The 17,383-nt window shown below is 42.2% G+C and overlaps 2 protein-coding genes across 2 annotated transcripts in view; one reads left to right on the forward strand and one right to left on the reverse strand.

The window, feature by feature from the left end:
• The window catches only part of LOC309474305 (uncharacterized protein), a 155,690-nt gene extending 146,321 nt beyond the window's left edge, over positions 1–9,369 (reverse strand). Inside the window, exon 1 of the mRNA XM_082136754.1 lies at positions 5,584–9,369. Within this exon, the coding sequence (XP_081992880.1) occupies positions 6,414–9,212 (2,799 nt within the window). The 5' untranslated portion in view covers positions 9,213–9,369 and the 3' untranslated portion in view covers positions 5,584–6,413. The remainder of the gene's footprint in view (positions 1–5,583) is intronic.
• Positions 9,370–12,757: 3,388 nt separating this feature from the next.
• Positions 12,758–17,383, forward strand: part of LOC309513987 (uncharacterized protein) — a gene marked incomplete at its 3' end in the record, with an annotated part of 131,440 nt that continues 126,814 nt past the window's right edge. The window contains exon 1 of the mRNA XM_082190107.1: positions 12,758–12,829. The remainder of the gene's footprint in view (positions 12,830–17,383) is intronic.

The raw sequence follows: 17,383 nt of genomic DNA on the forward strand, positions 1-17,383 counted from the left end.
TTAGCCATTTTCAAGAAACAGCTGAAGACACATCTCTTTCGGCAACACTTGACCTATTAATACTAGCACTTACTATTCTATATATATTACATAAAAAAAAAAAAAAAATTTTTTTTTTAAACGTGTGCTAGACTAACTGGTACTGGTCGCAGCACTTGCATATTGCTGCTGTATTGTTGGTTTGATTGCTTCTATTGATCCTTATTTGTAAGTCGCTTTGGATAAAAGCATCTGCTAAATGATTAAATGTAAATGTAAAAGCGGGGGAGGAAGCTGGACAGACTCGGCAGACCCAAACGTACTGTGAGGGTCTGTTGGGAACGTTTGGCCGAATCCCTTGTCAGAGAGATCTTCAACTCCCACCTCCGACAGAGCTTCGACCAGATCCCGAGGGAGTCTGGAGATATTGAGTCCGAGTGGACCATGTTCTCCACCTCCATTGTCAACGCGGCCACTCGGAGCTGTGGCCGTAAGGTCTCCGGTGCCTGTCGAGGCGGCAATCCCCGAACCTGGTGGTGGACACCGGAAGTAAGGGATGCCGTCAAGCTGAAGAAGGAGTCCTATCGGGCCTGGCTGGCTTGTGGGACTCCTGAGGCAGCTGACGGGTACCGACGGGCCAAGCGGACTGCAGCCCGGGTGGTTGGGGAGGCAAAAACTCGGGCCTGGGAGGAGTTCGGTGAGGCCATGGAGAAGGACTATCGGTCGGCCTCGAAGAGATTCTGGCAAACCGTCCGGCGCCTCAGGAGGGGGAAGCAGTGCCCTACCAACGCTGTTTACAGTGGAGGTGGGCAGCTGTTGACCTCGACTGGGGATATCACCGGACGGTGGAAGGAATACTTCAAGGATCTCCTCAATCCCGCCGTCACGTCTTCCATTGAGGAAGCAGAGGCTGAGGGCTCGGAGGCGGACTCGTCCATCAACCAAGCTGAAGTCACCGAGGTAGTCAAGAAACTCCTCGGTGGCAAGGCACCGGGGGTGGATGAGATCCGCCCTGAGTACCTCAAGTCTCTGGATGTTGTGGGGCTGTCTTGGCTGACACGCCTCTGCAGCATCGCGTGGCGGTCGGGGACAGTGCCTTTGGACTGGCAGACCGGGGTGGTGGTCCCTCTTTTTAAGAAGGGGGACCGGAGGGTGTGCTCCAACTATAGGGGGATCACACTTCTCAGCCTCCCCGGGAAAGTCTATTCCAGGGTACTGGAGAGGAGAATCCGGCCGATAGTAGAACCTCGGATTCAGGAGGAACAGTGTGGTTTTCGTCCCGGTCGTGGAACACTGGACCAGCTCTATGAGAATCTGGGATGAGAATCAGCACCTCCAAATCCGAGGCCATGGTTCTCAGTCGGAAAAGGGTGGTTTGCCCGCTTCAGGTTGGTGGAGAGTTCCTGCCTCAAGTGGAGGAGTTCAAGTATCTTGGGGTCTTGTTCACGAGTGAGGGAAGGATGGAACGGGAGATTGACAGAAGGATCGGTGCAGCTTCTGCAGTAATGCGGTCGCTGTACCGGTCTGTCATGGTGAAGAAGGAGCTGAGCCGCAAGGCGAAGCTCTCGATTTACCGGTCAATCTACGTTCCTACTCTCACCTATGGTCATGAGCTGTGGGTCATGACCGAAAGGACAAGATCCCGGATACAGGCGGCCGAAATGAGCTTTTTCCGCAGGGTGGCTGGGCGATCCCTTAGAGATAGGGTGAGAAGCTCAGTCACTCGGGAGGAGCTCAGAGTAGAGCCGCTGCTCCTCCACATCGAGAGGGGCCAGCTGAGGTGGCTCGGGCATCTTTTCCGGATGCCTCCTGGACGCCTTCCCGGGAAGGTGTTCCGGGCATGTCCCACCGGGAGGAGACCCCGGGGAAGACCTAGGACACGCTGGAGGGACTATGTCTCCCGGCTGGCCTGGGAACGCCTCGGTGTCCCCCCGGAAGAGCTGGAGGAAGTCTCTAGGGAGAGGGAAGACTGGGCATCCCTGCTTAGACTGCTGCCCCCGCGACCCGGCCCCGGATAAGCGGAAGAAGATGGATGGATGGATGGAAATGTAAAAGACTTTGGGAGAGTATCGCACAATCTGTGGAATGTTCCAATTAGAAGGGTGAGATCTCTATGTGAGCTGGAATAACTTCTGAAGAAAAGTAGACCTGGCTAGTTTTCCTTTTCCTGTGTTTGTTACTTTGCTCAACATGTTATGTGTGTTCCTGCTGGTCTCCTGCTGTGCGTTGTACTGAGCCTGTGAATGTGTGCATACATGCATGCTTTTGTGAATATGATAATAGCATGTGTTCAACAGCTGGATGGACAGATGTCTTCCATCAGCCCTCGTGTTGGTAAACGTGTGATGGCCTACTCAAGGGCTGATGATGCAGTGCATTTGGGCCATGTTTTCTCTTATTTGTCTAATCCCTCTTCCTCATTTCCCAGATCATATATCAGGACTGTATTACTGCTCCACTTACAGTATCTGTTGTTGTTAAAAACATATCTGAGCTGTAGGCCTAGAATATCTATATAACTATGAGAATACTGCTTTTATGCCGTTATGTTGTATGTATATTCTTGTATTAACTGGAAGTTTGTTCCGAGGCTGTTTGTTGCACATCAAGTTTCCAATGATTATATTTTATGTGATCTATGTATGTATGTATGTTGATCAATGTTTATATGTGAACACAAGCTTAAATTATATCTGTTCATCATTTAAAGTGTCTCTTCAGAAGACTTGTAAAACTTTTTAACCCTGAGTAGTGCGTTCACACTGAAAACTCAGTGTCTTAAAGGGATAGTTCACCCCAAAATGAAAATTTGACAGTTGACGGTAGCCCATTGATTTCCATAGTATTTTTTTCCTACTACTATTACTAGTCAATGGCTACCATCAATTGTTTGATTAGCAACATTCTTAAATGTCTTATTTTGTGTTCAACAGAAGAAAGGAACTCATACAGGTTTGGAACAACTTGAGGGTGAGTAAGTGATGACAAAATGAAAAACAAAAACTTTTTTTTTTTTTGACTTTTTGACTAAGAGTCAAAGTTGATTAATTGAACTTTTAAGAGAGGGACAGAAATCTCTCAGAAATAAATGTTTAATTAAAAATATCTTCATTTATGTTTCGAAGATGACCAAAAGTCATACAGGAGAGTCATACATGAGGTTGAGTAAATTATAAATTGTCATTGGTATCACCTTTTTGTTCCCTATTTTCATTACCACTTTAAAGCCATACTGTGTACGATTTTCTCCCATCTAGCAGTGAAATTTTATATGACTACCAACTGAATATTACTTTCTAGCCCTTCCCATTCCGAGGGCGTTTTAACTCCTTTGGTGGCCGTATTATTCTAGTGTTATGCACAACCATGCTATAGTTAGCCAAGCAACTATAAAACTTTGAATTTACACAAATAGGCTGAATTACCGGTCAAGAAGAAAGCAGGCAACTTTGTCCCTTTTAAAATCCTTGCTCCTCATGGGCACTCTCCATCTTGGAAAAGCCACTCCAATATTGACTTTGGTCATGTTGATTTGCCTGTCACGCTGTCGTTTTAATTCTCTCTTTGCTTCCTCTGTTACATGTCCTCGAGAATAGGCATGATCCTCCATCTTCAACAGGCTTTCAAATCTGCCGGCAATTGCGAGTAATCTCCCCCTCGCATTCGTCACGGTGCCACTGAGTGTAAAAGCGTGAAAGCTGAAGCTTGAATTTCCAGGTATGTCCCTCTTTGGCTATTGTATTTTCAAGATGGAGGTGCAACATGGCTGCCACCATTCGAGCGACTCGATCGTATGTATTCTGAATGGTAGATTCTACGCTTACAAGAATACTTAATTAGTTGGTGGAAATAATTACACATGAATGAGCACATATCATTTTGAAAGAACAAAGTGTTTTTTGCTAAGAATCAACTTAAAAAATTACACAGTGTAGCTTTAAGTATATGTTTAACGGGACTGTGCAAAACCCTTGGAATGCATTTCCATTCACATCTGTGTGTTCGCGTTCTTGTGTAAAGCAAGCACCACTGCAAAAAAGATTGTTTTTTGATCACAGAAGAATCCTACAAATATGCCTACTACATGACTCTGAGGTGGGTATATGATGAGATAATCAAATTGCAGATTTTCCATATTCCATGTTTCAATATTCCAATGTAGCCATTATCACTTGATATGCAGCAAAATGTTTACCCAGAAAATCAAGAGCGAGTGTTTATTTATTCTTTTAATACATTCCGTAGTGAGTCTAAAGGTAATCCTGCTCTTTTCGTCAGACCTTTCATTTAATTCATTACTCGTGCAACTGAATGGTTTCGAGTGTTCAATTGTTCTGCAGGCTTAATTATGAGGGTAAAAACCCATCAGTCAGTTTTCTAATGGAGCACAGACACTGACTTCACATCCTCTACAGCCACAACCAAAAACATCAATTACTCTCCTTCACGCCTGTTTGGATGATGCTCTTGAAAGAGGGGAAACAGTTAAGAGACTAATTTTCTCTGAATCTCTTTTCATTTCTCTTAGTCAATTTACTTTATTACACTCTAAAAACTCCTGGGTTATTTCTTCAACCCATTTTCTGGGTTATTTGTGTTGGGTTAAAATTATGGGTTATTTTTTCAGAGAGTAACCATTTTCTGGGTTATAGGGCTAATATTTTGACCCAATTCATGGGTTGTTTGGGTTTCTGGGTTATTTTTCAAAGAGTAACCCATGTTCTGGGTTATAGGGTTGGCTTTCTCTCTCTCTCTCTCGCAGTTGTTCTGGAATTTTCTCACAACAGTCGTTTGAAATAACCGTCGCTTCGCGCTCGATCCGTTTTGGCCTGTGCTTCATCGGTGCAACTTCATCTATATTCAAGGTAAGAGAGTATTTTCAGTGTTGATGTAATGTTAACTTTTCTGTGTCCATGTCCCTGTTGCTAGTTTAGCACCATTTGCTAAAATAAATAAATACGTTGCTACGTTGAGACTAGCGTTAGCCGTGGTAATTCTGTGGTTGGCATGTAGCCGCGGCTATCACGACAACATCTAGGTCTAGGACAACTCGAGGTAACGTTATCGCACAAGCGGACGCGATTTTGAACACGGTCCTGAGCCGTTGCTGGGTGCCGCGGACAGACCGCCGCTGTGTGTGTGTGTGTGTCCGTTACACTCATAGAGAATAATGTGTTCGAATTTTAAAGACGCGGCGCTGCGCTTCGCGAGCCCCTTGAGAGAGTGCACGTCCGGTGACTGACCGATACCTCGAGTTGTCCTAGACGCGACGCGGCGCTTCTCGTCCGGTGTGCGAGCCCCATAGCTGCGGCTACAGAGCGACGAGGCAACACAATAGTTGAGTTATGTTTACCAGCTGTGCCGTGCTTATCATATTATAGAGTGCTCTACTGGCTGAAGTAACGTTAGGTAGAGTTAAAGAAGCGGGTCAAGTCTTCAAATTGTTGCTAACCACTATATTGCTATGTTTTCTCCACAGTTTTTTCGCTGATAAGCTAACTGAGTGGCAGCTGTCTGAGCTGACAGAGAATTTTAGAGGTGAGCATTTTACTCTTATTGCCCTTATATCATCTCTCTATACCTACTTTTTATTTTTAATAAGACTTAAATTAGATTAGATTAGATTAGATTCAACTTTATTGTCATTACACAAGTACAGGTACAAGGCAACGAAATGCAGTTTAGGTCTAACCAGAAGTGCAATAGCAGCAAGTGCAGGATATACAGTGGTTCCATAAGTGCAGAACATGGATATGTACTGAATAAATATAGAGTTGAATACTATTATAAACAAAAATTTACAGATAGATTGTCCTATGAATATAATATACAGATAACTATTACTGTGAACAGAGTTTACAGCTAGATATGTACTGAATATAATAATATACAGATGGCTATTACTATAAACAGAATGTTTACAGATAGATATGTACTGAATATAATATACAGATGGCTGTTACTATAAACAGAATTTTACAGATAGATATGTACTATGAATATATATACAGATGGCTGTTACTATAAACAGAATGTGAGCATAATATACAGATGGCTATTACTATAAACAGAATTTAACAAATAGATATATGTATAAGTTAGGCTAATGAGCAGTATAACAATGGATTTAAAGTAGTGCAAATAAAGTTTGGACAGAAGCTATCCGAGTGAAAGTGCAGTGGAAAGTAATTGCATATTACAGTTAAGGTACGATATTGCAATGTATATATAAACAGTCGGTACTGTAAATAAACAGTCGGCAGTGCAAATTGAGCATATTCCAGTCAAGGTAGTAGTGCAAGATGCATATGTAAACAGTTGTTACTGTAATAACAGTCAGCAGTGCAAATGAACATTATAGTATTGCAAATAACAAAATGGAGGCAGGTGTGAGGAGGGAGAGGAGAGTCAATCAGTATATGAGGGGAGTGGGATCAATGAGGGTTAGAGTTTAATAAAGAGACAGCTCTGGGGAAAAAACTGTTCTTTAGTCTGCTGGTCCTGGTCCGGAGGCACCTGAAACGCCTGCCGGAGGGCAGGAGAGAAAACAGTCTGTGGGCTGGGTGAGAGGAGTCCTTAAGGATGCTGCGAGCTCGATGCAGACAGCGTTTCCTCTGGATGTGCTCGATGGCAGGTAGTGGAGTCCCAGTGATGCGCTGGGCGGTTTTCACCACCCGCTGCAGTGCCTTGCGCTCTGCAACAGAACAGCTCCCATACCACACTGTAGCACAGTTGGTCAGGATGCTTTCTATTGCACAGCGATAGAAGTTCACCAGGATAGTGGAGGAAAGCTGATTCTTCCTCAGTGTCCTCAGGAAGAAAAGGCGCTGGTGAGCCTTCTTGACCAGGCTGGAGGTGTTGGTTGTCCAGGTCATGTCCGCCGAGATGTGGATCCCCAGGAACTTGAAACTGGAGACACGCTCAACAGCCATTCCATTGATGTGGATGGTGTCGTGTGTGCCTCTTGACACTTTCCTGAAGTCCACGATGAGCTCCTTCGTTTTGGTGGTGTTGAGGAGCTGGTTATTTTCGGTGCACCATGTGGCCAGGTGCTTGATCTCCTCCCTATAGGCAGTCTCATCGTTGTTGCTGATGAGACCAATCACCGTAGTGTCGTCCGCAAACTTGACGATGGAATTAGATCCGTACACAGGCTTGCAGTCGGAGGTGAAGAGGGAGTAGAGGAACGGGCTTAGCACACAGCCCTGTGGTACACCAGTGTTGAGTGTGATGGATGTGGAGCAGTTGGAGCCTGATCGAACATTCTGGGGTCTGTTGGTCAAGAAGTCCAAAATCCAGTTGCACATGGAGGTGTTGAAGCCCAGGTCTCCAAGTTTGGCTATTAACTTAGTTGGGATGACAGTGTTGAATGCTGAGCTGAAGTCAACAAACAGCATGCGTGCATAAGTGTTCTTATTGTCTAGATGTGTGAGCACAGAGTGCAGTGCCATGGAGACTGCATCCTCTGTGCTCCTATTGCTACGGTAGGCAAACTGGTGTGAGTCCAATGTGGATGGTAGAGAGTCTTTTAGGTGTGCCAGGACCAGCCGCTCAAAGCACTTCATTACGATGGGTGTGAGTGCTACAGGGCGGTAGTCATTAAGGCACTTCGGGCTGGAGTGTTTTGGCACTGGCACAATGGAAGTGCATTTAAAGCATGTTGGTACAGCTGCTTGGGCAAGAGACAGGTTGAAAATGTCTGTAAAAACCCCAGCGAGCTGCTCCGCACATGCCCTGAGTACGCGTCCAGGGATGTTGTCTGGTCCAGCAGCCTTGTGCGCGCTGATCCTGCTCAGTGCATTGCAGACATCTGTGGAGGAGAGTGTGATCGGTGGGTGGTCAGCTGAGGATTTGAGCTTGGTGGCAGTTTCTCTGTTGTCTCTTTCAAAGCGAGCATAAAAGTAATTTAGCTCGTTCAGGAAGTTGACATCAGTGGCTGCGGGGGTGGAGTGAGAGGGTTTGTAGTCACTGATGGCCTGAATGCCCTGCCACATGCGCCGAGGGTCAGCGTTGGAAAAGTGTCCCTCTATCTTAAGCTTGTAGCAGTGCTTGGCCTCTTTGATGCCCCTTTTCAGATTTGCTCTGGATGTGCTATAGGCTTGTGCATCTCCTGATCTGAAGGCAGTATTGCGTGTCTTCAATAGGAGTCGCACTTCCCTGTTCATCCATGGCTTCTGATTTGGGTATGTGGTGATCTGCTTCTGGGTTGTAACACTGTCAATGGTGGTATTAATATAATCCAGTACAGAGGAGGTGTAGCAGTCAATGTCCGTGTGAGAGCCACTGGTGGCTTGAGAAGCAAACATACTCCAGTCTGTGTGTAGAAACCTTTCCTGGAGTGAGAAATCTGCCCCCGCAGGCCACACCTTGATGGTCTTCACTGATGGCTTCACGCGATTGATCAGAGGTGCATATTTGGGGGTGAGGAACAAAGAAAGGTGATCTGACTGTCCCAAGTGGGGGAGGGGTGTCGCGACGTAAGCTTCAGCCATGTTTGTGTAAACATGGTCTAAGGTTTTGTTTCCTCTGGTGTGACAGGAAACATGCTGGTGAAATTTCGGTAGCACAGACTTTAAGTTTGAATGATTAAAATCACCCGCAACAATAAACGCAGCTTCCGGGTGAACGGTCTGTTGTTTACTGATGGCTGCGTGAAGTTCTTTCATAGCAAACTTGGCATCAGCATCCGGGGGAATATAGGCTGCAGTTATAATAGTGGAAGTGAACTCCCGCGGTAGATAAAACGGTCTACATTTAACCATGAGAAACTCAAGGTTAGCTGAACAATGTCTCCCAACAATAGCAGAGTTTGTGCACCAAGCTTTGTTAATGTAAATGCACAATCCACCACCTCTGGTCTTACCGGAGCCATCTAATGTTCTATCCGCCCGGAATGTATGGCGTCCCGCTAGCTCAATAGCGTTGTCCGGTATTCCGCTGTTTAACCATGTTTCCGTGAAAATTAGAACATTACAGTTCAAAAGTCTCTTGCTGTATGTGATGTTGAGTCGAATCTCCTCCATTTTGTTCAACAGCGACCGTACATTGGCAAGGAAAATGCTGGGTAAAGAGAGCCGGTGTGGTGTTAGCTTTAGCTTAGCTCTTAGTCCTCCGCGCTTCCCCCGCCTTTGTTTACGATCTCGCCGGCGCCTGCGAGCACTTCCGCCCGGCCGGGCAGAGTGCATAGCCTCGGGTGATCTGGCGATCTCAGGAAGGAGTCGAAGGTTGTCCATAAAACTGTCGGAAATTCGCAAACCAATATCCAAAAGCTCACCTTGGGTGTACGATGTTAAGGCACAACTGTTCTGGACGAACAGACCCGAAATGAGCAAGAAAAATACTGCTAAATTACAGAATCTGGAGAGACCGCGAGCCTCGCGATGTACTCGCGCCGCCATCTTGGATCAGATTAAATGTGTCAGTGCAAGATTTTGTGTAAGTCACAACTTCTTCGACAGTGGGGTATGTACAACCCTAAAAGATTACTGTGCCTTGTCTTCAAGCTGTTATGCATAAGAATGGGCTGTCATTACACTTTTTAATGAAAGAAAATATGTCATTCACACAAAATGGGTAATGTTAATGCTGCAAAAGAACCACATTAGTTAACTAGCAATTTGGGCCACGTAAAAAAAATTAAATAAAAAAGCCACTGCATTACCTTAAAAGTGATTATTTGTTAGCTTGATAATGAAAGAGTGTCTGGTGAGTGGTTCACAATTGTCTCGACTTATTAACAATACTCATATTGTCTTGTTTTCTGTCTTTCAGATAGATGAGGAGGCATTTCTTCTCTTTGATGAGGACACCATCAAAAATCTTGTCCCCAAAGTTGGCCCCAGGCTTAAATTCCTGAGGCTCTTCTGAGAATTGTTGTTTATTTTTCTATTTTTTATTTCTAATATTGTTATTACAGTGTGACCTAAAATAAATATGAAAATAAACATGTCCAAGTGTGTGTTTTTTCTTATAGATTTTTATTTAATGCAATAAAAATGTAAAAGTGCTTGAAGTGTGTAATATAATGTAAAACAAAGTTTTATTTTCTGAAATAAGGCATACTGGGATAGTGACCCAAGTTAGGTTATTTTTGACCCAACTCCTGGGTTAAAAAGGGACCAACTAATTTTTGGGTTATTTTTACCCAGATGTTGGGTTTTTTAAACCCAACATTTGGGTCAGGTATTTAACCCATAATGTGGGTCAAAAAGCATAACCCAATTTTCTGAGTTGAAATAACCCATAAATTAGTTGGTCCCTTTTTAACCCAGGAGTTGGGTCAAAAATAACCCATTATGGGTTATTTTTGACCCAGGAGTTTTTAGAGTGTAGGATCAGTTTATCTGTTTTCTCACTTTTTATCTGTTCATCTCTCCCAGTTTCTCCCTGCATCTGTCTGCTTTCTCTTTCTCTTCTGGTTCATCTCCATAAGTATCACTTTGTGTCAGTCGGGACGGAACTTTCTTTCTTTCCTTTTTTTTTCTGGTCTTACTTAAGCACAAATTGAATCTATTAGACTGAGATTGTATCTATTATACTATAACTTTTTAAAACAAAGGACCCAAACCCATTCAAACTGCATGAGATTTATTTTAATTTTATTAAGCAATATTTTTTGAAAAATTAAATAATTGACATTTATGTTGTTACTCTACTGAAGGCAAAGCAAATGCTGAAAATATTATGTGTTAAATATTAGCTCTGTATTAAGTGTATATTTTTTTCAACACAATATTAATGCTATTCAATTCAAGTTTATTTGTATAGCGCTTTTTACAATAAATATTATTTAAGAGCAGTTTTACAGTTAATTTGAGAGCCATAAAAATAAATGTTGTAATTTTCCTGTGCAGATCCAAGTATGAAAACTCCTGTCTATGATTTGTCCTATGTCCTATGAAATGAGTTTGACGTAAATACTATTTTGGCTTTTTAGGGCAACATGATTGAAACAATTACCAAAAATAAATTCAAATACAAGTCTTATATTACAGAGATTTGCTCCTCAAATAAATCTTGTTTAAGCATGTTTACGTTAACATGTTTATGTTAACGTTTATGTTTAACATGTTTATGTTAACGTTGCTGGAAAAGAAGTAAAATGTATTTCTTAATTTATTTTGTAATGTACATTCTGCTGTGGCATGTCCCCATCCCCCATATCATAAATCATAAATGATGCCATCATCCCCATCACCTTTCTATCAGAATATTTTCCTCTACAAATAAATGGCAGGTGGTGGACATCACCTGTATCTTAGGAACAAAGCCTCTCTCCTCCTCTGAGCTGCAGGAGCAGGAAAAAGCAATTACTGTGACCTCCAGAGCCCACACCGGGGTAAATAACTCACCATCAGCGAGCTCTGAGAGTGAGGCAAAGTGTGACGGGCACACATACACACTCCCCTCTCATGTGCCAGCCTTTAATAAGAAACTCCTTTCTCCTGTGAAACATGTGTCCTCTCCATTGTAGCCCTCTCCATCTTTACCCTTCATTCCCTACCCTCCATTTCTCATGCCCGTGTACATTATTCTTTTTTTTTTTTGCTCTCTTTTTTTTCACCCTCTTCCTCCTTCAATCTCTAATGCAGCTGAGCTCCATCACTCTTCCCTACACACCTCACCCCCTCCCTCTCTCCCCCCTCATCCCTCTCACTCTCTCTGTGATAAGGAATCGGTCGGTCTGCAGCTATGTGGATTTGTCTGCTGTGAGCTAGGGAGTGATTGTGTAGTTGTCAGTGAGTACCAGGCTACTGATATAAATCTTAATATCCTACTTAAGGCCTTGATTCATCATTCAGCTGATTTATTAACTGGACCTCTCCTCTAATTCATCAAATAAATACCAGATCAAATACAGAACAGACATACAGCCAATTAAAGCATTTTATTTATGTTTTTGCTGTCTCTTTTTCTTATAGTGTGAATAGTGTGTTCACACTGAAAAATACAATAAGACCTAGTGCACATCATGATGTACTTGCTCACCTAAAACAAAAAATGAAGTCTTGAATGTTGGACTCAGTGGTTGTAGCTTTGCCTATAGCAGGATGGGTTCTGGGAGAAAGGGCTAGTGTTCGTGAAGCTCAAACAGTATTACATGGGTTTAATTCCCAAGGAATAGATGAATTGGTATCGGTACAGTCATGTAAGTAACTTCATCTTCCAAATGCATAAATGTCAATGTATAAAAATCATAGAGTAGATAGCCAAGTGTGCAGTGTAAGTACTCTTTGTATAGTACATATTTTGAGATTCAGTGAGGCATAACACAATTGCTATAAATACACAATGAACTACTGAACAAGCTAGAAACAACTGGTCACAATCACAATGCTCAATCATCTTAATGACATTTTATTGTCGATGCAGGACCTCGGAAAGTACATTTTGAAATCCCTGCAGACCTTGACATTTTGGTGGACTCCATGAATAGACATGATGCTGGCATGAAAGAGCTGCACATGCATCAAAAAACAGTTACAAAGATGATTCAGTGTGTGTGCTCTTTGATTTTGTTTGTCTTGAATATGCCCTTTCATTATTGGGACAAAATGTCTCCTTAAAGATGTCAATTTCCGAAATCCTTGTCCTTATGGGGACATTTTTTGGTCCACATGAGGGAAACAGCTTATAACTCATTTTAAGGGATGTTTTTTTGAGAATCTAAAAGTGCACAAAGTTTTCTGTGATGGGTAGGTTTAGGGGATAAGAATACAGTTTGTACAGTATAAAAATGATTATGTCTGGATTATCCCATAACACATGAAAACCCAATGAGAGAGAGAGAGAGAGAGAGAGAGAGAGAGAGAGAGAGAGAGAGAGAGAGAGAGATTGATTGATGAAATCAGTGTTATCATGTGGGAGAAACTTGACAATAATCTCACACCACGAGACATGCAGCCAGCATATGAGGAACCTTTATTGCCTAAAAGCCATAAAGGATCCAAGCAATCCCATTCCTCAGCACTTGCTTATAAGGCTGAAAACAGACCTTGCCATGGTGATCTTTTTATCAAAAAGGAGAGCAAGTCTCTCTTGGACTTCCTACCAGACTGACCTGAAAATGTCAGTGATTTTTCAAAGCCATGTATTCCAGCAAAGAGTCTTACATGGAATTATCTGTTGTGTGAGAAATTAAAACTTCATGGGGCATTGGCCCAAAGAAGAGCAACTTTCTGAATGGATTGAATCACATAATCTGACTGTGGTATTGATTGCAAAGATTCGTTAGCTTACAATCAATGTCCATGTGAAGAGGTCAGTTTTAGGTCATAACCTCTTACCCAGAGTGCTCTTTTGGGAGTCTGGGTTTCAGACAAGAAGTGAATTGATCACCGGTTATTTGTCTGGTATACTCAGGAAACAAAATAAATCTACACGGCACAAAGAGAGTCACAGATGGCCAGACACAATGCCATTCTAAATGTACTGATTCTTGTCAAAGCCAAACAGTTACTGTACATGCTTAGGGGTTAAACAGTCATGCTATTTCCTTTCTCTCAAGACAATTTTCAGTCCAATTTATACTGTTTCTTTTTTTTTTTTTAAATGTCCGAAATGGACTGGAGAGCATTTCCTCTCACACTTACTGGCCTACTTAAGGTCTGGAATTAAAGTGGAATTGAGGCATATTAAAATGAACAGAGGTGAAGCATGAAGAAGAGTTAACTAAGCTCAAATCAAAACCTTCACCACCCCTATGTCTGTCACTACATCTCTCAACTAACGTGACAGCTAAAGTCCAGTGACACCTCAATCCAATAATAAGTGATATCTATCAAAGTCTTTATGAAGGATCTTTATGGGAGTAGGAAATATAAGAGGAATAAAAGTTCAAAGGTGAAGGCCTTTGCTAATAACAGAAGCTCTGTGGAGCTCTTATGCATCATTCAGTAGTCATATGCGTAATGAAGGGTCACATATGCTAATGAAGGCCTTTGTTTAATTTTCCTGTGGGAAATGGATAGGGCTGTGAGTGACGCTCCTGATATCTCAGTGCTTTTTATTCACTCATATCTATTTGCAGTCCTTTGGTCAACTGAATATGGAAAAGCATTGATCTCACTATTTAACTTTCCAATAACAGTCCTATAAAATTAAGGCATGTAATCCTATTTTCTGCAAGAAGTAAAAGTAGTTGGATTTATTATTTTGTACTTTTATGTCCTTTGTCCAAAAGACACGCAGACATGAAAATGGGTCACTAGGGGTAGACTTTCGGCATTTAAGCTGTGAATGTTTTTATCAAGTTATCTTTACAAGTTTCCGTACCTATAGACTGAAAAAAGGCTTTTTGATCTTACTACATTTTTGTGAGTGCAACAAAATACATTTTAGACATACATTTTTGGTTGAACTAAGGGTGCTTTCACACTGGCAGTTTAGTTCAGAACGGGGCACGGTTCGCATAAAACATTTCTAATGTGAACGCTGTCATGTGGACCCAGGTGCGCACAGGGGCACCAAACCCGAGACTACCTGGAGGAGGTGGTCTGAGTTCGGTTGCACTCGAACCGTGCCGCGGTTCGCGTGAATGTGAAAGCAACACGGACTTGGGTGCGCATTTGTTCAGGAAGAAAAGTGACCTGCCCATGCGTTTTAGCTGATTATTATGTATTTAGTTAAATAAAATGCATGTAATCGCGCATAGCGTGTGGAACAAATTAATGGAAATCCACTGTCTCCTCAAAAGAGTTTGTTTGCAAGCAGCAGAAAACCACCGTATGCGTCACACACACACAGTAAACCTGTGTTGTTCACTCAGCTGTGCATAATAGTACCAAATTAATAAAATAAAAAAACAAATGCGCTCGGGCTTGGACCGCAGCAAACGAGCCTAGTGTGAAAGCAGCCTTAGTGTTTTTTAGTTATTTAAACTCAATTATATTGAGTAGATTCAAGTCTATTTAAGTCTGTGTAGGGTGACCAGACGTCCCAAAAATTCTGGACAGTCCCGAAATCTAAGCTGAATCCAGCCCTAATTGTCCCAATAATTATACTAAAGCAAAATCTTGAGTAGTTATTGTCTGATAAAACATTAAAAACTGTCTGTGGAGGTTGAGTCGTCCTGCAGCCAGTCCCCGCCGGCTGCTCATTGGCTGCAGCATCTTTTTTTTTTTTTTTGAAGTTCTACAAAGATACCGTCGGCGCGAATTTATCAAGGGGGTAATATTTCAGAAAAAACTGAAGCTTCCCCGGGGGCAGCCATTGATTAGCAGACCATCACCTGCTGTTAGCATTCCATTGACTCCCATTCATTTTGGCGTCACTTTGACAGCGAATAACTTTACATCTGAGGCGTTTAAAGACTCCATTTGTCCATTATTTATTTCTAAAGACACACGAAAATGTATAAAAGGCTCCATTACCTTGTATCTTACGTTATGGCCCTGTAGAAGCAGTTTTTGTAAAAATAGGCTAACGATTGCGTCATAACCACGCGACTCTCTGTCGCACAGTAGAGAAATTATCGTATGGACAGGAGGAGAAGCTCACGGGCAATCGGGGAGACGTGGAGGCAAAATTACAAAATAATTAATCAGAATACTTAGCAAAAGTTTCTCCTGCTCCTAGCTCATGGACACCTCCTACTCACACTCTCCGTCTCTGCAAGTTTCGGAAGGGAATGATTCAGATTTCTCTTGGCACAGCTACTAGAAGATAGACAGGTTGCTCACGTCACATCTACGTCGTCAAGCTCAGTTTGAGTCTGCGCAGTACGGTCAGCCATCAGGATGTGAGTGCTTCTAATTGACTTCACTTTTCTCCGTTGAATCCAATGGGGTCGCTGTGTCCATTTCTTTTACTGTCTATGGAATTTATATGCATTGATAAGCGAGCGCAAGTTGCAGCAGCCGCGAGGACAGTGAATGTGCAGGCAGCCAGTCAAAAAGGAGTGATTGATTGGTCAGCATTCGGCACTGTGTGCAAAAAAATACTTCGGCCTAATGTCTGATGTCGGGTTACACAAAGTAAATCATCTACATCATTATTTCGTTTTCTTATTTAATGACCGACAATTTAGTTGTAATAATAATTTTGGCATAAGGCTTATTAGCGTTAGGCTATAGTCTGAAAGGTCTGATTTATGCACTGTTACACTGTTATGCAACAGTCATTGTTTTTGTTTTTTTCACAATGCCATTTGAGTTCATGATTTTAATGTTCTTTTTTTGAGGCAGACTAATGACAAACTGTTGATCTTTGAATAAAAATATGTTTGGTTCAGGTTTGAAATTCATTATCTTTTATTATAGGCTATGTAGTCTAATAGCATAGTATGCCTACCCCTTCACCCCGTCCCCATGCTCTCCCTTTCATTACTGCTGTGACCAATATTGATCCGGAGACTATAAGCTGGATCACGAACACTTGGAACAGATTCATCTGCGAGTTACAATCGAGAGTAAATGAAGACTGCTTTGCTCATTCTTACATCTTATAACAAAACACCTCAATCGCTTAGGAGACATTCTTGTCTACAGCTGCTCCAGCATCGAAACAATGGCGGACTGTGTTTAGGTCAATCAGGGCGGGTCTATACTAAAACTGCAGTGTCAGTCAACAGTCGTGGGAGGGGCTTGTGCAAAAGTACGTCACATTGCCCCGAATCTGAGAACAGCTTGCTCTGAGATGGATTCTGGGTGGATTTTTATCGTTATAGGGTGGTTATATACACATACTGCCAACACACATTTATGTTCAAACACCATGTAAAAGTGAATTTTGCATAATAGGTGCCCTTTAAGAAAAATGCTGACATTGTGTTTCCCTCCAAAAGTAAAAAGCTCAGTAAAAAGTCACATGCATATCTCTGCAAAATACTGTTTGCTTGGAGGACTAATTTGTAATTTGTTTGTGTTTTTTGCAATATTTCAGGTTTGCTTTATTTTGATAGTCACTTTAGACATTCTGCTAACTATTAGTAACTAGGCTTCATGTCAGCTAGCTCTTATTAATTTGCAACTTCTGTACATGTCTACTAATTCTCATTAGAGTATTAGTAGACTGTTAGGTTAAGATTATGGTTAGTAGAATTGTTATGTTCAGGAAAAGACACACAGAGCTTTGACAGAACGCAACTTGATTACTTTCTTAACAGCCACAGAATCCGGCACACCCAGGCGCATGCGCACAAGCATCACTTTACAACCGTATTACGACAACAGATAACAATGAAGAACTGATTAACAACCACAACAAGAATAAGCTGACATGTAGTTGCAAAGTTACTTATAGTCAGTAGAATGTCTGTTGGGGGACCATCAACATAAAGTATTAGCAGATATTAAGCAGAGAGTCTACTAATATTGTAATGATTGGTAGTTGACATGTAGTTGCAAAGTTACTATAGTTAGATGCGAGTCTAAAGTGGACTATCAAAATAAAGTGTTACCAAAAA

This window comes from Leuciscus leuciscus (genome assembly GCF_965113295.1).
Source record: "Leuciscus leuciscus genome assembly, chromosome: 14".
In the NCBI taxonomy this organism is placed as follows: Eukaryota; Metazoa; Chordata; class Actinopteri; order Cypriniformes; family Leuciscidae; genus Leuciscus; species Leuciscus leuciscus.